Source organism: Prionailurus bengalensis, chromosome D1 (genome assembly GCF_016509475.1).
Source record: "Prionailurus bengalensis isolate Pbe53 chromosome D1, Fcat_Pben_1.1_paternal_pri, whole genome shotgun sequence".
NCBI lineage: Eukaryota > Metazoa > Chordata > Mammalia > Carnivora > Felidae > Prionailurus > Prionailurus bengalensis.
Window position 1 is genome coordinate 39286679 of NC_057346.1, and position 18303 is coordinate 39304981.

Below are 18303 nucleotides of genomic sequence, written 5' to 3' on the forward strand. Positions count from 1 at the left end.
GTAAGATGGGGTGATGATTGCATTGATCTCATTGGGTTATTTTGCAGATTAATGAGAAAATACATGTGGAATATTTGGTGTAGTATATATACATATTAAGCCCCCAGTAAGAGTAGACTGTTTCTATTCTATAAGCTTCGGATCCCTTAGCTATAAAATTGACAGTATAAAATTGACTCCACAGAGAAGTTCAAAGTATCAAAAAAACTTACACATGTACGTTACTTCGCACAGGATTTAGTAAGAATCCAAGGGAATGATTGCTGCTATTAGTATTAGTGGCAATGTTTACAATAAACTTAAGAAAATGGATGTTGTATAAATGTTAGTCTAAATTTGTCTTTTATGTAAATTCATTTGGTCTAATGGATTTACAATTGAACTGTCTCCAACATTGAGACTTTTTTTGAAAAGTGAAATAGACTTTTTAACACACATGTGTAAAACATTTTCATTAGGTTAGATTTGGTGGTAAGTCTCTGACAAAATAACCATGGGGTACTAACTGTATCTACTATAACTTCAGGACAAAAGCATCTTTAAAACTATAGCTTCCAGTTCCCTACTGTAAATGGAGGTATGAAGAGATACATAAAGGTAAAATTCTATTATAACAAGCCCCATGGAGTGTAGAGATTTATTATTGTACCGGAATTGTATTGGGAAAGGTAGATATTACACTTACAGCCAGGAGCAGTTATTAAGAGTTGACAGCCCAGAGTTTTCCATTGAAGGTTTTCTGTAGAGGATGGTGACTGAGTGAGTGGTACCTCTAAAGACTCTGTGTTCGGATTTAATTTACCATCCTGGCTACCACTACTCCATCTACTACCACTGCTGCTAGCCACATTATTTGAATGCCTGCTACATCTAGGCACTTGCCCAAACGATTTACATGAACTGCCTCTCTTTATCTTCTCAACCGTTTTCTGCACGAATTATTAACACTATTGTATAGGTGGGGAAACTGAGACTTAAGGAAGCCAGGGGGCCTTGGCTATAGTTACCCAGCTAGTAAGTCAAATGAGTTTAACTCTACAACCACCATACTGTATTGCTTCCTAACAGAACTCACTGCACATTTTTCTGATGATTTAATTTACCTCACTGATACTTATTGGGGATAAAAAGATAGGGCTCCTGTTTTCAAGGATCTGAGAGTTTGAGGAGTCAATTAAAGGTCTTTTGAATAGAGTTAGAATGTGAGGCTCCAGTAATTGAGAGTAGAGTAGATAAGAGCTTTGCTTCTGCTCTTGATCTCTGTTCTCAAATAGACATCACAAGACTGGGAATAGAACTTGGAATAGGAAAAATGAGCAGGTCATAAATTTAGGCTAGGTAGAAAGAGTCCTGAGTTTTCAGACGACGGTAATTTTTAGCTTTGTGGGATTCTTTGAGTGTTTGACTTTTTCAAAGCCTCGTATATTTTTTTTTCCTCCTCTTCCCTTGTTGTTTAGTTTGGGGGTTGTTTTGGGGGGAAACATTATTTTGTATTAGGAAACTGGTAAAGCTTGGGAGAAAATAAACCTCTAATTGGCATTTTGAAGTTTCTTCTGGGTTTTAAATATTATGCACCCAATTCTGGGCTTTTTGGAGGAGAGGGGTTAGTTCCCCACACCACCAAGCAATCCTTGGACATCAGCTGGGTTTCCTACAATTCAATTCCATCCTGACACTGCCTACCCAGAGGTAGCATCGCATTCCATGGGTTAAGGGCTGCTTCCATTTCACATGCTAATCATAGGTCTGCGTGGTTAAACTTGTGCTTCTGACTGGCTCTCAATCAGTTTTTCCCATAATTCCCTCTTTGGGTTTAGTTAATTTGCCAGGGTGGTTCACAGAACTCAGGAAACTAATTTATTCACTAAATTACTGGTTTATTACAAAGGATATTAAAGGATACAGATCAGCAGCCAGATAAAGAGATATGAAAGGGAAAGTCCTTGTATCCTCAGGGAGTTCAGGGGCTGGCACCCTGGCATGTGGAAGCTTTCTGATTCACTACCTTTAAGCTCGCCAGATCCCTCCTTTGGGTTTTTAAAGCAGCCTCCTTACCACTGATTGATTAAATCATGGACCATTGGTAATTGATTGCACCTCTGGCTCCAGGCTCCTTTCTTGGAAATCATGGGGTGGGATTGAGTTCCAACCTTTGATTTCCAGTTGGTTCCCTAGGTAAGCAGCCCTCAGCTGTAGGTGTAGTCCTAAAGTCACTTCATTAACATAGCAAAAGACAACTTTACAGCGCTCATTACTTAGGAAATTCCTAGGGTTTTAGGAGCTCTGCCACAAATGGGGACAAAGACCAAATATGTATTTCTTGGACACAGAATCCTAAGCAGGCTCCAGGCTCTGAGCTGTCAGCACAGAGCCCGACGCGGGGCTCAAACTCACAAACCGTGAGATCATGACCTGAGCCGAAGTCAGATGCTTAACCGACTGAGCCACCCAGGTGCCCCTGTATTTCTTATTATAAAATCTGAAAATCATGGTTTTGGTCTTTGGAAAAATGAAGGGTTAGCTAAACTTCATGATTCTAACTAATTTTATAAAGCTAAAATGTAAGGATTTAAAGGGAAGTTTTATAATAGCATAGAAGATACACTGTTTTCTAGAATTTTCCTCTGGACTGTTCCTTAGGTACAGAATATGGCTAACAAAGTAGAGGAATATAAGAAAGCGCTTACTGGAACCACATGGCTCCTAATATAGCCCCAGGGAAAGGTATTGCCAATTATAAGAGAAAGAAGGCACCTTCTGCCTTTTATAAGAGAAAGAAGGGTCACCTTCAATGTACGTGGAGTTAAATCCGTTAGGTGATCAGATTTTAGCTTTCATGTATTTTTCTATAAAATGTTTTTAGTGTAGGTATGTTTATGAACACTGCTTGTTACTATATTTGAATTAAGCCAGGAAATCGTGATACTGGCAGCTAGGCATTGATTTATTTGAACATATAATTTGATGTCCCTTTAGATTTTACACAATAGGAAATGGTTTTATAATTGGTCATCATGGATATTTGTAGATAGAGCTTACAAAATCTTCAGCTAAAGATGTGACAAATTTTCCTAAGTTATTTCAAGAGTAACATAACGGATGTTTCTTCTTTTGTATCATAGCCTTTAAATCTACAAGACAGCAGCCTTCCCGAAATGTTGCTACTAAGAATTACACAGAGGTAAGAAAAAAGTTTTTATAATTGGTTTTTAATAATTTATGCTCCTGCATTCTGAATTGTCAATTCTTTGATCAACAAAGTAAACAAGAGAAGGATAAGTGTGGAGTGTTAAAGCTAGGGAGAACTTTATGAATTATCAAGACAGGGCTTCTGGGATTTTTTTTTTTTTTTAATAATGGATCTCATGATTAGAAAGCCATAAATGTATGTATCCAGGAATATTTTTAAGGATAACAGTGTTGAGCCAGAAAGGTCCGTGTGTGGAATATTAATATCGCACATAGGAGTTCAGTGCATATGGAGGTCTTAGTAAATCTGGCTATCTTTTGTTATTTATACTCTCGTAATACTGTGGCTTGTGCCTTGATGGCTTGGAGCTAGACTCAAGACAAACCAAGCGGTCAGAATCTGAGGGCCTCTGTGTTCAGATTTAAACATAGGCCCTCTGCACCTCCTTTGGATTCTAAGAATTTGTATGGGCTTGACTCCCCTATTTCCTTACTTTCAAAACCCACTCACTCCTAAGCCAGTGTTCTTCCTTCTGTGTCAGGGTTTCTCAGTAGCAGCACTACTGACCAGATAAGATTTGGACCAGGTGAGTTTTACTGTGAGGGACTGTTCTGTGCATTGTAGGGTTTTTAGCAACATCTTGGCCTATACCCTCTAGATGCCAGTAGCAAGCCCCCCTAATTGTGTCAATCAAAAATGTCTCCAGACGTAAGTTTCCAGAATAGGAGTGGGGGTTAAAAATCCCCTCCAGCTGAGAATCTGTGGTCTGTATAATACCTGCCCCAGCAGCATTTTCTCAAATTTCTTTTAATCTTTTGAGTATGTGACACAATTGATCACCCCACTTCTCCAGGAAACTTCTGTCCTGATTTTCATTTTGTTCTTTTGTCTCTCTTCATCTTCCCCCCCTTCTTCCTGTTGTCACTGATACGTGAGTGTACCAGTGCTAGCTTTTGTCCTGAGCTCCATTTTATTATTTACATTCAACTGTTGTCTGCTGTCACTTCAAGATCATCATATCTAAAAAAAATTATCATCACATCCACACAGTAGCTTCTTTCCTAGAGTTTTCTAATATAAGGCAGGAACATGAGTTCAAAAGGAACAGGTGGTGCTAAACTAACTTTTTTTTCACTTTTTAACTGTGGTTACACATTGGTAGATTAGAGGAGTATTGAATACATTTGATTCCTTCAAGGCACAGAAGACAATCTTCTGATAGTTTTATGACAATGCAGAAATATTGGCTGGATTCATAGCTTCTTAGACAACTGCATTTAATGATTTTTATTAATAGTTCAGTGTCAGCCTGGAGGGGGAGATCTCAGGTGCTGTCTTTTCACTGTTTTGTCCTCGGCTTCATTAGTTGACGACATAGCAACTAAGTGTATTAAATGTCAAGATAACACTAAATGTAGAGGAAGAAGTAGTATTTTGGATGTTAGTATCAAGAATCACAAATATCTTTACTGGGGCCTAAAACTACCAAATGGTGTTTAACAGGGATGAATGTCATAGAAAGCTAGATATACAGTACTTTCCACATGGTCTTACACCAAATTTTAAACTGGAAATGGTCTCCTCACTAGAACCCAAGAAAATCACAGGCACTGTCTGCACGTGACCCTATGTGAGTCATTAACCTTAGGTGCCCTGGCTACCGTGGTGTCCAGGAGAAAGGCGAGCTCAAACACGTTGTATAGAAAGAATACCATTTATGATTGAAGACATTGGAGGGAGGTCAGGCTAAGCTTCAGTTTTAACAATTGCTCTTCATGGGGTTTCTGCCCCCTTTTTTTTGTGACTTTTTTGGTATATTTAAAAAAGATTTTTCTTGTGATTCAATTATTTTTTTTTAATTTTTTTTAAACATTTATTTTTGACCACCTTACACCTGTCAGAATGGCTAACATTAACAACTCAGGCAACAACAGATGTTGGCGAGGATGCAGAAAAAGAGGATCCCTTTTGCATTGTTGGTGGGAATGCAAGCTGGTGCACCCACTCTGGAAAACAGTATGGAAGTTCCTCAAAAAACTAAAAATAGAACTACCCTATGACCCAGCAATTGTACTACTAGGCATTTATCCAAGGGATACAGGTGTGCTGTTTGGAAGGGACACATGCACCCCCACGTTTATAGCAGCACTGTCAACAATAGCCAAATTATGGAAAGAGCCCAAATGTCCATCAATGGATAAAGAAGATGTATATGTATATATATATATGTATATGTATATATATATGCACACACATACATACATACATATAATGGAGTATTATTTGGCAATCAAAAAGAATGAGATCTTGCCATTTGCAACTACGTGGATGGAACTGGAGGGTATTATGCTAAGTGAAATTAGTCAGAGAAAGATAAAAATCATATGACTTCATTCATATGAGGACTTTAAGAGACAAAACAGATGAACATAAGAGAAGGGAATCAAAAATAGTATAAAAACAGGGAGGGGGCCAAAACAGAAGAGACTCATAAATATGGAGAACAAACTGAGGGTTGCTGGAGGGGTTGTGGGAGGGGGGATGGCCTAAATGGGTAAGGGGCATTAAGGAATCTACTCCTGAAATCATTGTTGCACTATATACTAACTAATTTGGATGTAAATTTAGAAAAATAAAAAATGAAATTAAAAAAAAAAAAAGATTTTTCTTGAGATTCAATTATCCTTTTTTTTTTTTTTTTTTCTTTTTAAACATGTATTTTTTTAAAGAGAGAGAGACAAAGCCCAAGCCAGGGAGGGGCAGAGAGAGAGGAAGACATAGAATCCGAAGCAGGTTCCAGGCTCTGAGCTGTCAGCATAGAGCCTGATGCAGAGCTCGAACCCACGAACTGTGAGATCATGACCTGAGCCAAAGTCAGACGCTCATCTGACTGAGCCACCCAGGCGCCCCTCAGTGATTTATTCTTATTCAGGTGTTCCATTCCCATAAAAACTACTCCCTGTTTTGTTTTTCCCTTAGACGATTGAGGTGGATGAGACGGATGAAGAAGAAGACATGTTTCCTACCACTTCAAAAACAGAGCAGAGGTAGGTACGGTGACTGTGCAGAAAGAAACATCTGAAGAAATTTAAAATTATTCAGAGCTCTACTTACACATTTTTCTGTGCCATAGAAGTTTTAACAGATTTATTTTCCAACTGGTCAAGTAAATAGAGAAGTGAAAAATAGATGGTAGGCTGGTTCACAGAGTTGGTGCAGCATCATTACAAGTGTTTTTCAACGGAACTTACCCTGTAATCTGTTTCCTTTTGTCTATATTACCCAAAGATTTTCCCGATGGAGTTCTGTATTCTGTCTAATTAACAGAAAATAATTTTGTATATTTCTTTATAGTTGATTTCAGCCTCTCTTCTTTGTTATCACATTTTTATATACTGAGTTACACAGGGTGCTGTGCTAAATAAACACTGAAAAGAGGATCATGTTGGCTTTTTCTGCCCTTGAAGCACTTGTGTGCTTTTCCCTGTCCTTTTGGTTTTTGCCATTTTTGCTGTTACTGTAAGGGTTGACTTAATTCACTATTGCCATGTTCTTTGTGTTCATGTTTCAGGTGAACACTGCTTAAGCTCAGTTAATGAAAATTTCTACTTAAGAAAATAATCAAGAGCTTCTCTTAACACAAATTTTCTGTGTGAACATTAAATTAGGTCTGATGGGGGACATAATAAATGTTTTAGCATGGTTATTGCCTTTAGGCAGCATAAATTATAGTGGAAAAGAGAGATGAACACATTTCAGTCCATTAAAGGATGATGAGTCAGTACATAATCGTGTGCGAAATTTTATGATACAGACTAGGTGTGAGTGCTTATAGGCCCTTAGAAAACGGAGCAAGAATTGTGGGCTATGAAAAAAGAAAAGGCTTTGTAGAATGAGTAAAATCTACCTGAGATTTTGAAGATAGGAATCACCTGGAGCAAAGAGGTGGAAAAGGACAGCTGAGAGTGATGGCCTGAGCAGGAGCTGTGGCACTAAGGGGGAGAATGAGAAAAAACTCTGCCTCCGTGTTTCTCACACTGTTTTTCATGATCTCAGCCTTTTTTCGTTACCTAAGGATAAAAATTAAATTCGACTTAAATTAATTACAATAGCCTAAATTTAATTTCTCCCTAACAAGAGAAATTAAATACTAAAGAATGAAATTTTGCTGGGTAGGATTGAGTTTGGGAAGAATCAAAACCATTGTAGTATCTCAGTATTTTTCACCCACCCCATCTCCTGGGACCAGTTTTCATTCCTTGGGTGTGATGTTGACCCCACCAAGAATATATGCTTTATGTGAATTACGGGTCTGTGTTGGAAAAATTGGTAGGTATAGTTCCCTATCCACCTATTTCTAGGGTTAAACAGTATGCTAGGAGCTGGGGCTAGAAATACAAAAGAAATGTTTCCTTCCTTCAAGGAATTTCCACGTTAGCGGTACACTAATTATAAGGCACTAATAATCCAACAAGATGAACGTTTTATTCCAGTGCATTGAAATCTGAGGGAAGTGACAGTGTCTTCCTAGAATAGGTCATTGAAGGCTTCACAAAGAAGGTAGGTCACATCTGGGCCAATGATCAACAGATGTGTAGAAATGCTTAAAGGAAATTGTAAAGAATTTCTTCTGCCGTTGAAGGTCTTTCTAGCTGGGCTGAGAACCAAACTGACGTGAGACAGATTAACAGGAGAAAATCAAATTTAATTTTGTACATAGGGGGTAATCCACACAAACATGGCAGTTCCAAATATATATGTCATTCTGAACTAAGGAGAAGGGGATGGAGGTCTGGGATGGCAAAGGGAAGGAAAGCAGTTCACAAGAAGATTATAAAAGTGTAAATGCTTAGTAAATAAATGTTTGCCGGGACATTCAGAATCAGTAGGACAAAGAGGACTTTGATCAAACAGGCCTTGCTAGGTTTCTCCTGTCATACCTTAATATATGTCATAATGTAATTATCTATGGTGATAGCTTTCTTTCTGGAACAGGTCCTCTACTAAACTCTTTGTAAGCATTTGAGGGAGAGGTAAAGAGCTTTTCCTGAATCTGCTGGGGTTTGATGGCTTCTTAACTCAAAATAATCTTCATGCCAGAGTGGCCCATCTTGGTGTGGCCTGCTCTTGGCCCCTACAAAGTTAACAGGATGCAGCAGTAAACAGTAATGTCATAGGCCACAGACATCTGCTCTGAAAGGGTGATCCGGAAAGGCCTCTGAGGAGGATACGTTTAGGCTGAAATCTTACTGAAAGAGACGTGGCCTTGCCTAAAGCACAGGGAAAGGCACGTGTAGAAGTCTCTTGAAGAAACAAGCTTACTGCAGACTAAAACATGGGAAAGAAGGGAGTTGGTATAAGAATAGGAGAGGCAGGAGTATATCATGAAGCAGGAACAGTTGAGCAAGGTAAGGAATTCGGACTTTATTATAAATGCAGGGGGAACACGGAAGGATTTGGGGAGAGTAGTGGCTCCGTGGGATTTACATTTCTAAAGGCTCCCGGTGGTGCAGGAGGCAGGGCACCAGCTGGCTGACCTGAAAGGCCAGTGCTGCTGTGGGGAGTCCCTGGACTCCCTGGAAGAGAGATGATGGAGACTTGCGCCAGAGTGGTAGCAGGGGAAAGGGAGAGAATAGATGGTTTCAGGTTATGTTGTGAGGTAGACGTGACAGCAGTTGGGGATGGATTGAACATTTGGAGTGAGGAAGAATGGCGTACCAGGGTTGATTTCCAGGTTTCCTATTTGAACACTTACTGCCATACACTGAGAAAGGCATAAAAGAAGAGAAACAGATTCTCGTAAAGGATGATTGGCAGATAATCAAAAATTCAGCTTGAGACATGGAAAGTTTGAGATGCCTGCGAAATTGACTTGAAGGGGGTTGGTTATAGGCAATTGGAGATCTGAGTCCAGAGCTGAGATCAGAGGTTAGGATGATCACAAAATTTACTTCTAAGCAGCATATAACTGATACACTGATACTTAATGAAGCCATTGGAATGGATTGATCACCTCGAAAGAGAAGGTAGAGACAAAAGAGGGCTTGTGTTCCAGTACCTGGGTTTCAACCGTTCGAATTTAGGAAAAGTAGAAAAGGCAACAAGAAGGACCTGAGAAAGACCCAGGAGAGTATAGAGTTGCCAAGGCCAATGCCAGCCTTTGTAGAAGGAGTACACAATACTGTGATGGGCTCAGACGCAGGTTAGATTGTATATTTGCAGTCCGTAGTTGAGGGTCATTGAGGTAGTTAGCTCATAGAAAGATTTACTTGAATTTCTCAGTCTTGAGTTACTGTCTTCAACTTGAGTCCAGTATCAATCAGGACTCCTTTGGTTCCAGTCGATAGAAACGTAACTCAAATTTGCTTAAGGAGAAGGAGATTTATTGAAAGAATATCCATACTTGTTCGGTCATTCTTGTCTTTAATTAAAGACAAAATCTGTGAATTAAAACACACAAAAACACACTGCAAAGGTTTTTTCAGTGGCGCCTCAGTAGTTTAGAGGAAAAAGAAGTTTAGCTTGCATGAAGTCTTTATTTTTCATTATTGGATGGTGAAAATGCAACTTCAGTATGTTTGACATATATTTTCAGGGTATTAAAACTCATGATGTGGTTGCCATTTTGGGTGGTCTACTTTTCAGAAGAATAAATGTTGACTTCTTATCTACCTATGAGGTAATAATAGTAACTGAATTGCTCAGTCAGGCACTCTTCCAAGTCTTTACATGTGAATTAGCCTGTTTGGTGCTCACAGCCATGCCAGGTATTCATGGTTAGAGCTACATTATCCTGGGGTGCCTGGGTGGCCCAGTCGGTTAAGCACCCATCTCTTGATTTCGGCCCAGTTCATGATCTCAAGGCTCATGAGTTCTATCCCCACATCGGGCTCTGTGCTGACAGCACAGAACCTACTTGGGATTCTGTCTCTCCCTCTCTCTGCCCCTCACCTGCTCGCCCCTGCACATGGGCTTGCTCTTACTCAAAAAATAAGTAAATATTTAAAAAAAAAAACAAAAAAAAACAAAAAAACTCTGTTATCTCCATTGTACCTTTGAAGAAGGCAAGGCACAATAGGTTAAGTGGCTTACCTAAGATGACCCAGCTAGTCACACAGCCAAGACATTCTGCTCCAGAACTGTCTCTGTTGTCACTTCTGAACTTAATAGATTAACCTCTCAAACCGTTGTGCAGGCAGCAAGAATCATTTAAATGATGAGAGGCAATTTAGAAATTAACATTTTGGCAGCAGATCTGAAATCAGCCATGGCAGATTGGCATTTCTGATGACAGCAACTGAATGACATGATTTAGGCTGGTTTTGAAGAATTATATTACTAATGGCAGGGTTTGTATGGTTACCCTGATTATAATTTACAGCAGTTAAGCTCTGCTGCTTCCTAGGTATGGACCTTGTGCAAGTTTTTTTGTTTTGTTTTGTTTTGTTTTGTTTTGTTTACTTTTCTGTGCCTGAGTGTCTTCATTTATAAAATGAATATACTAATATTTACTTCATAGGGTTATGAAGCTTAAGTGAGTTCACGTTTATCAAGGACTAAGTACAGTGCCTGGCACACAATAACAGCCCTGTAAGTGCTTATTAAATAAATTAAGTAACACGCTAGGGAAAACAAGCATAACAGGAGGAAGGGTAAGCAGTGAAAGCACTAATATGCTTGCAGTTAACTTGAAAACAGAAATAGCTTCCAGTTGTAAGATTCCTTTCTGCCAAATAGGCAATGGAAAGCCTGCTTTTCCCTGGAAAAAGTCGTTCCAAACTCTGTCCTTGTACTGAGAATAAGAGGGCCCTTCAGGTTTGATAGAGCTGGCGGATAATAACGACCCTCCCTTTAAAGCAGCAAGTACAAGAAGACCCAGCCCCACTGGGCCAGGGGGAGGAGCAAAGGTTGAGAGGATTCTATTAAACGTTGCACTGGCAGGGAACTAAGGTTTTTGTGGCACCTTTTATGTACCAGGCACAATATAAGGCCAATTTAACATGTTGCCCTGTGTTTATAACACTGCTACAACTGACTTACTGGCTGAACATCTCTAGACGAGGAACTCTAATTTATGGCCCCAAATGCTAGCTGAACAAAAATGGAGAAAACTTATACAACTCCTGGCACTCGATTTGATACACCCTTCTCCCTTTATTTCTTTCCCTCCCCTCTGCTGATTTCTAAGGATAGGGGATCCTTCACAGATGAGATCTGTAGGTCTGTGGGATCTCTGAACTAGGATTCTTGTTATGATAAGATGAGCCACCATCCATCATAGATGACTGGCTTGTCTCTGGGTTCCATTGGTTATTGGGGAGACATCAGAGGCAGAGTCACATCTCAGTGGGTGTTTCCATAAACCCCACCCCTTTCTCCAGGCCCCCAACAAGAACTTACTAACCTAACTTTGCCACCTGGGCCCTATGACTTTATGCTCTTGATCTGCTTCCTGTCACAGATAGAAGCAAGTCAACAACTGATAGTTGATAGCAGGTAGTTCCTGCTTGGGCCAAGTATAGATAGAGATGGGCACTCCCCAAATGGATCATTTGATAAATGTCCTCGATCTGTACTTCTAAAACCATGTTGTTCTTCAAGTTTGCTTGACAAATCCTCGTGTCCTTTACTTTTATGCATAAGAACCTGTGGATTTTTCGCTTTCCTTCTGACACAAGACTGCTTGATTCTCAACCTGTTTTCCAGACAAGACCTTCAGACATACTTCCTTTGCTGTAATAATATCCCAAAGCATAATAATAAATTATTAACTAAGAATTGACAAATGCTGCTTTCATTTAAGAGAGAAGTCAGCAAACTTTCTTAAAGAGCCCGATAATAAATATTTTAGGCTTTTCAGACCAAGAGGCAAAACTGAGGATATTCTGTAGGTATTTATATAACCATCTAAATGTACCCCATTCAAAATGTGAAACCATTCTTAGCCCACAGGCAGTAAAAAACCAGGAAGGCTGGATAGGCTGCATGCGCTAGTGATCTAAGAAGACAGAATTCTTATGGATAAAAAGACATACGGATATAAATTTCATTAATTAGCACGAGTTAAGCTTCATAAGGATGGGAATCTTGATCTTCTTGTACGCTGATATTTCCCAAGACGTATCAGAGTACCTGGAAAAGAGCAAACACTCAGTTTATATTTGCTATTTGCTTTGGATTAAACACAAATCATATAATGACGCAACCCTAGAAAGCAGTGAGCCTTTCCAAAAATCGTTTTAGCCTGTTGAAGAGACATAACTGATATTTGAATAAAAAGTATTTCAGTGTTGCCACAATTTTTAGGAGTGGGGGCTGGTAGTAGACGCATGTTAGTAACATGCTGAGCCCTATACTAACAAGCAAGTATCAGTGTAGTGTTTAATGTATGTCAGGCACTGATCTGAGTAAGTATAGTAACACAATTAATCTCTAAAAATTATTATCCTCATTTTATGGATGAGGAAATTGAGGCAGAGAGGCTAAGTAACTTGCCTAAAGCCACATAGCTAGTAAACAACAAAACTGGAATTCAAACCCTGGCCCCAGAGTCCTTTTTCTCACCATTAAGTTTTTATGCTGCTAATGTACATTAAAGGGAAGGTATTAGCTAATTTTATTCGTGGCTGCTACTAGAATGAAACATTTAGCTAAGAAGGCACTTCTGATGAATTCTGATTCATTTTCCTTTTTTCCATGTTTCTGCCTCAGGTGTCCGAGCACATCATCATCATCAAGCAAGCGCATGTCCCAAAGCCAAATAGCTAAAGGGGTCGATTTTGAATCAGATGAGGTAATCAAGTAATATTATTCAATCTTCATTAATTTTTAGCAATTCATAAAATTTAAATAAGGACTGGGGCACCTGGGTGGCAGTCGATTGAGTGTCTGACTGTGGCTCAGGTCGTGATCTCACAGTTTGTGAGTTTGAGCCCCGCTTCAGGCTCTGTGCTTTCAACACGGAGCCCGCTTCAGATCCTCTGCCCGCCCCCCCCCCCGCCCCTCCCTGCTCGCGCTTGCTCTGACACTCTCTTCTCTCTCTGTCTCTCTCTGTCTCTCAAAAATAAATAAACATTTTTTAAAAATGTAAATAGGGACTGCTAAGCTAGTTGCTGGAAATTATTTTTTAAAATAGTTTCATTGATAACCTTCCTTTGAACTGCACTTAAGATGTTAAGAGTCCGTAAGTAGCATCTGTTGAGTACCTGTAAGTGTAAATACTCGGATGTAAAAGGCCTGCCAATTTTTGAAATAAGATAATTTGCCCTGTTAGTGGGTCAGAATAGTTGTTTTCAGCATCTGTCATTTATATTTGGAGAAGTGATGATAATATTCTTGAAGTTTTTAATGTTACTTTAATAAAATATTTGTTAAGTACCCACTGTATGCTTTACACATTTCCTATATAAAATGGTATGTGGTGGTGATTTTCATTCACAAAGGTGTTCAGATATGCACTGAAATATTAAATGGCAGGATATGTGAAAGAGAAACCAAGTCAAGACAAGTCGAGTCTGGGCCAGAAAAGGAGCAAAGAAGGAATAGGACAGGGCAGACTCAGGACTTGCCTCTTGGCTCTATTCGTTTGTTGGTTCAGCTACCTTGAATTAAATAAAGTCTGGCCTTTCCCGTTCCTCCATGGAGGCCATTTGAAAGGACTTTGCTAGTTTTTTGTTGAATTGTTTTAAGGCGTTTTTCTTAAGTCTATAACCTCTTTTGTTTATTTTTACTTAAAAAGTTTCTCAATTGTGACAAAAACACGTGGCATAAAACTTGCCATCTTAACCATTGTTCGGTGTGCAGTGCCCTCGTGTTCAGTATGTTCACTTGTTACGCAGTGGATCTCCAGAGTCTTTTCCTCTTTCGGAGTTAAAAATCTTCACCCGTGGAACAACTCTGCATTTCCCCTTCCTCCCGGCCCCTGGTAACCACTGTTCTTTTTGTTTCTGTGAATTGGACTGGTTTAGATACCTGCTCTGAATGGAGTCATAAGTCTTTGTCTTTTTGTGACTGGCTCATTCTACTTAGCACAGTGTCTTCCAGGTCCACCCCTGCTGTAGCGTGTGACTCACACCTTTCATTTTGAGCTTCACCTGTTGCTATCATGTCCCTGTATCCCAGCTGAGGTTCTGAACCAGCTTGAGGAGAAGACTCACCAACAGTTCAGGCTGCAGAGAAAAATGGCACCGTGAGCTCAATCTACCTATGGAAAAAACTAATATGTTTTTTCCAAGAGGGGGGTGAGCAGTTAACGTTAATTTGTCGATTCCCAAGCATCTAGATAGACATGTGGTTATATGTCACAGTTGAAGATTTGTATATAGTTCATGTTAACTGCAAAGAAAAATTGTTGACTAATTATTATGCTCCAATTTGGATTTACCTCTGGTTTATTAATAAGTTCTGCCTTTGATAATAGCAGAAAATAAATCAAAGAATGTGAATGAGTTTGTATTTTTCAAGGCATCCATTTCTTACCAGATAGCCAACTTAGCTAACATTTGAATGTGTTAATACCACCAACAAAGCCTAACACCAAATAATTACCCCTTTTTATCAGTGTCTTAAACATAAATTAAAAGTTTACATGCAATTTTGCTTTCTCTTCTGAATATTTAAAAGTTTTTAAATAACTTTTTAAATAAAAATAAATAAAAGTTACTGCCTTAAAGCAATTCAACAAATTATCCTCATCAAATTTTATATTTTGGGCTTCTCGAAGGTTTTAGTTTTCCTACTCTTTAACTAAATTCTTCTGATATTCCTGTCAGCTCTTAGTATGCCTATAATCTGCAGCTTAGTTCCAGCAAGGGACCTCTTTCATACTGCTTCTTTTCCCAAAAAGACATTTGAAAGATTGATTTGCTAGATGTTTTTTTGCAGCAGTCTGAGAATAGCTAGCTATCTCTAGCATAAAATAGGTAATGGGAGACAAGAATTACAGCTATTTCTCAGTTAGGCCATGTGGCTTCATTATTTGGGGGTGGGAGATGAGTTTCCAGAACATTAGGTAACACCAGTAATAATATGTAATTGGAAAAAAACCTATTCAAAAACCAAATAGAAATAATTTGAAGAGTATTAATTTTCTTGGCTTCCCCACATCTTTTTTGCCTTTTCGGTTAATAGAAATGTGTATGGTATGTATTATAGGTGTACACACACACACACACACACACACACATCAGGATCAATTATTTTGAGTGCTTCTTAGCAAGCTACTAGGGAAGGGAAAAGTTCATATTTATAAGGGAAATATAAAACTGAGTGCCTTCCTCATGTGAAAGGAAGAAATGGCCCTTACTGGTGGTGGTGTTTACCCAGAAGCACTTCTGTCTTGCCTCAGTGAAGCATGGAACAACCACTCATGTAACATTTGTGTCATTGCAGGATGACGACGATGATCCTTTTATGAACACTAGCTCTTTAAGAGGAAACAGAAGATAATATATTTAATGGCAGTTTGAAGCATTCAAGGTTCAGGAAAAATCAAAACACTGCAAGCAAACAGTTTACAGTTGAAGATTTTTTTTAAGTATTGCTGTTAATTAAAGAATTTGAAAGAGACTTACTTAACAGAGAAACTTAACGTATAAGAATTTGTGTTTTGACGTATCATTTCGTGAACATGACTCCTTTAATTGAGAAACATCCCAATTTGAGGACATCCAGAATGGCACTGGTTCTCCATACTTTTTAATCTAGTTCTTAACATTACCTGGGGATGCTCTACAAGATCAGAATGTTTTCTTTACATATATTAGCGTACATCTAACTGAATGAGGGCTTTGCTTAAATACCATTCTTGAGTAAGGATTAACAGAAATGTGTCACTCTATGTTTCTGCTTCATTATCAAAGACTGTCAGTATTTTAATGTAGTTACATGTAACCAAAGTTGCGGAAAAGAGCTTATAAAACTTAACCTCCTTGTAATTTTAATAATTTCTAAAGATTCTGGATTTCCTGAAGGTAAAACAATCTGTAAAAGCGTGCCTAAGCTCATTGTTTGTTACTAAGTGTTGTTCTTTTTCTATTGTTTGTGATCGTGTCAGCCACTGAGACTTTGAATGTTAGATGTATCTTATACTTTGAATAATTAGATATATTTGTATTTAAAAATAGATCAATCTCTGAATTACTAAGTTTTTGATTTCAGTTGTAGCAAAGATTTTAAAAAATTGTGTTCCCATTCAGCAATAGTCATTTTCTCTATTCTCCATTCTTCGTGGTTCTCTCTTTCTCCTGTGCTATATCTGTCTCCTCTATTTCTAGGAGGAAAAGCGTTAAGAAAGATTTATACTTAACTATATCTTTCTTAGAAGATAATTGAAGAACGTTTTTTAGATAGAGTGGTCAGTTGGTCATTATGATTATATTAGATTAAAATATTAAAATACAACCTCTGTGGAATATCAGTGCCAAAATTTCATATTAGTAATATTTTATCTTAACATCAGACATAGTTCCAGAAATCTTAGTGAAGCAGCCCGTGTTAAGTTCATATTTTCTCCCATCCAAGTACTAACCAGGTCCGACGCTGCTTAGCTTCCAGGATCAGGCACATTCAGGGTGGTATGGCCGTGGACAAGTTTGTATTTCCTTACTGTGTCCAGTGGGGGGTATAAGAATTGGACCTCTTCAGATTTAAGTTCAGTAATTCCGTTCTCTGTCTTAAGACTGTTAAAACACCCTTAGAGTATTCCTTCCTATCGTCTATGAGGTACCTATATTTAAAGACTCCTTAGGGAATTTGTAGATCTGGGCAGTACAACAAGCACACATTTCTTCATTTGTAGAGTTATACACTTGACTGAGCAGTAGTCATGATTATTGGCACGGTCACACCTGGACTGTGTCAAATTATAAAAGAACATTTGCCTGGTGGCTGTCTCCATATTATAGCCCTTTGAAATGGCCTAGGCCTGGGATATAACCTTCTGTTGGGATAAAGTGTGAATCCGTTTTAAATATTAAAAAATATATATTTTCTGTACCTAGCTTGAGCGTAAGGATTAGTTTAGCAGGTAGTATTAATCAGTGAAGGCGTTGTCCTGCGAAATATTCTCAGGTCCATGGGCCCACATCTCTAATATTCCCAGCAGAAATGAAACCAGGAGTGAGAGTTGCTTTCCCTGCAGAATGGAAGCTGGTTTGGGCGGTGGTGTGTGGACAGCGTAGTGCCGCCCCTGCACAGCAGGCGTCTGCTAATGGCCCTTCTCACCTGCCGCCAAGATGTGCTCGGGCGAGGGGCATAGTGAAGGAGACAGTCACAAAAGCATCCTGACCAAGTCCTACGAAAAAAGAATAAGACTTTCTCTTTTTCTGAAAATTGCTCCATGGTATAAAAAAAAAAAGGTACTAAGTGTAACGCAGTTAGCTCCTAGGAAAAGGGATCCCAGGGCAGTGAGAGGTGAAACCCTGTTCACTTAATCCGAATCATTTTGTTAACGGTGTGTGTCACGTCCTGGAAACAGGAAAGAAAATCCTTTCTGATTGGATATTGTCGCATAGTTTAAGTATGCCCTTGATACTTACTGTTGATGCAGTAAAATCTAGGGGTTTGGTGGGAAGTTTCCAGACATGTTAGTGTAGGTGTATAGAGGTGATTCCAGATGATTGCAGAGTACCTCCACTTGCTCTTGGAGGCCAAGAAAGCAGCGATGAAAACATTCTGAGGAAAAGAGCCTTCCATCATTTACCATCCTTCCATCATTTACCAAAGAATATACCTCTTTTCGGTGTTTAGTTCCTATCATAAAAATACAGCAGTGCATTTATAAGGCTAAGAATGTATTGTAATTCCAGGAAATTCTATAAATATATGACTGGCCAGGTGCTTAGGAATTTTAAGCATTTAGGCATAAGACTTAATTCAGGTACATAGAAACCTTTCTTTTCCCCAAAATAAGCCTTTAAAATTACAAGGTACAAGAACAGGAAAGTCATGTGGTTTAATAAATAATTGTAAAGTCAGCACTCATGACATCTCTATGCAGGTCAAGAAATAGAATACCACTCGTGCCCTGGAAGCCCCACCAGTGGCTCTCCCCTGCCCTCTGACTAACCAGTCTTTTGACTTCTGTCATTGAGAAGCTTTTTTATTATTATTAT

The 18303-nt window shown here is 38.8% G+C and overlaps 1 protein-coding gene across 3 annotated transcripts in view; it reads left to right on the plus strand.

Annotated features, from left to right (window-relative positions):
• MRE11 (MRE11 homolog, double strand break repair nuclease) overlaps nt 1–16327 on the plus strand; it is a 74622-nt gene extending 58295 nt beyond the window's left edge. For all 3 annotated transcript variants that reach the window (XM_043579927.1, XM_043579929.1, XM_043579928.1), the window contains 4 exons: nt 3123–3181; nt 6170–6237; nt 12902–12983; nt 15581–16327. In XM_043579927.1, coding sequence (XP_043435862.1) covers nt 3123–3181; nt 6170–6237; nt 12902–12983; nt 15581–15637 — 266 coding nt within the window. In that variant the 3' untranslated portion in view covers nt 15638–16327. The remainder of the gene's footprint in view (nt 1–3122; nt 3182–6169; nt 6238–12901; nt 12984–15580) is intronic.
• Nucleotides 16328–18303: the final 1976 nt, after the last annotated feature.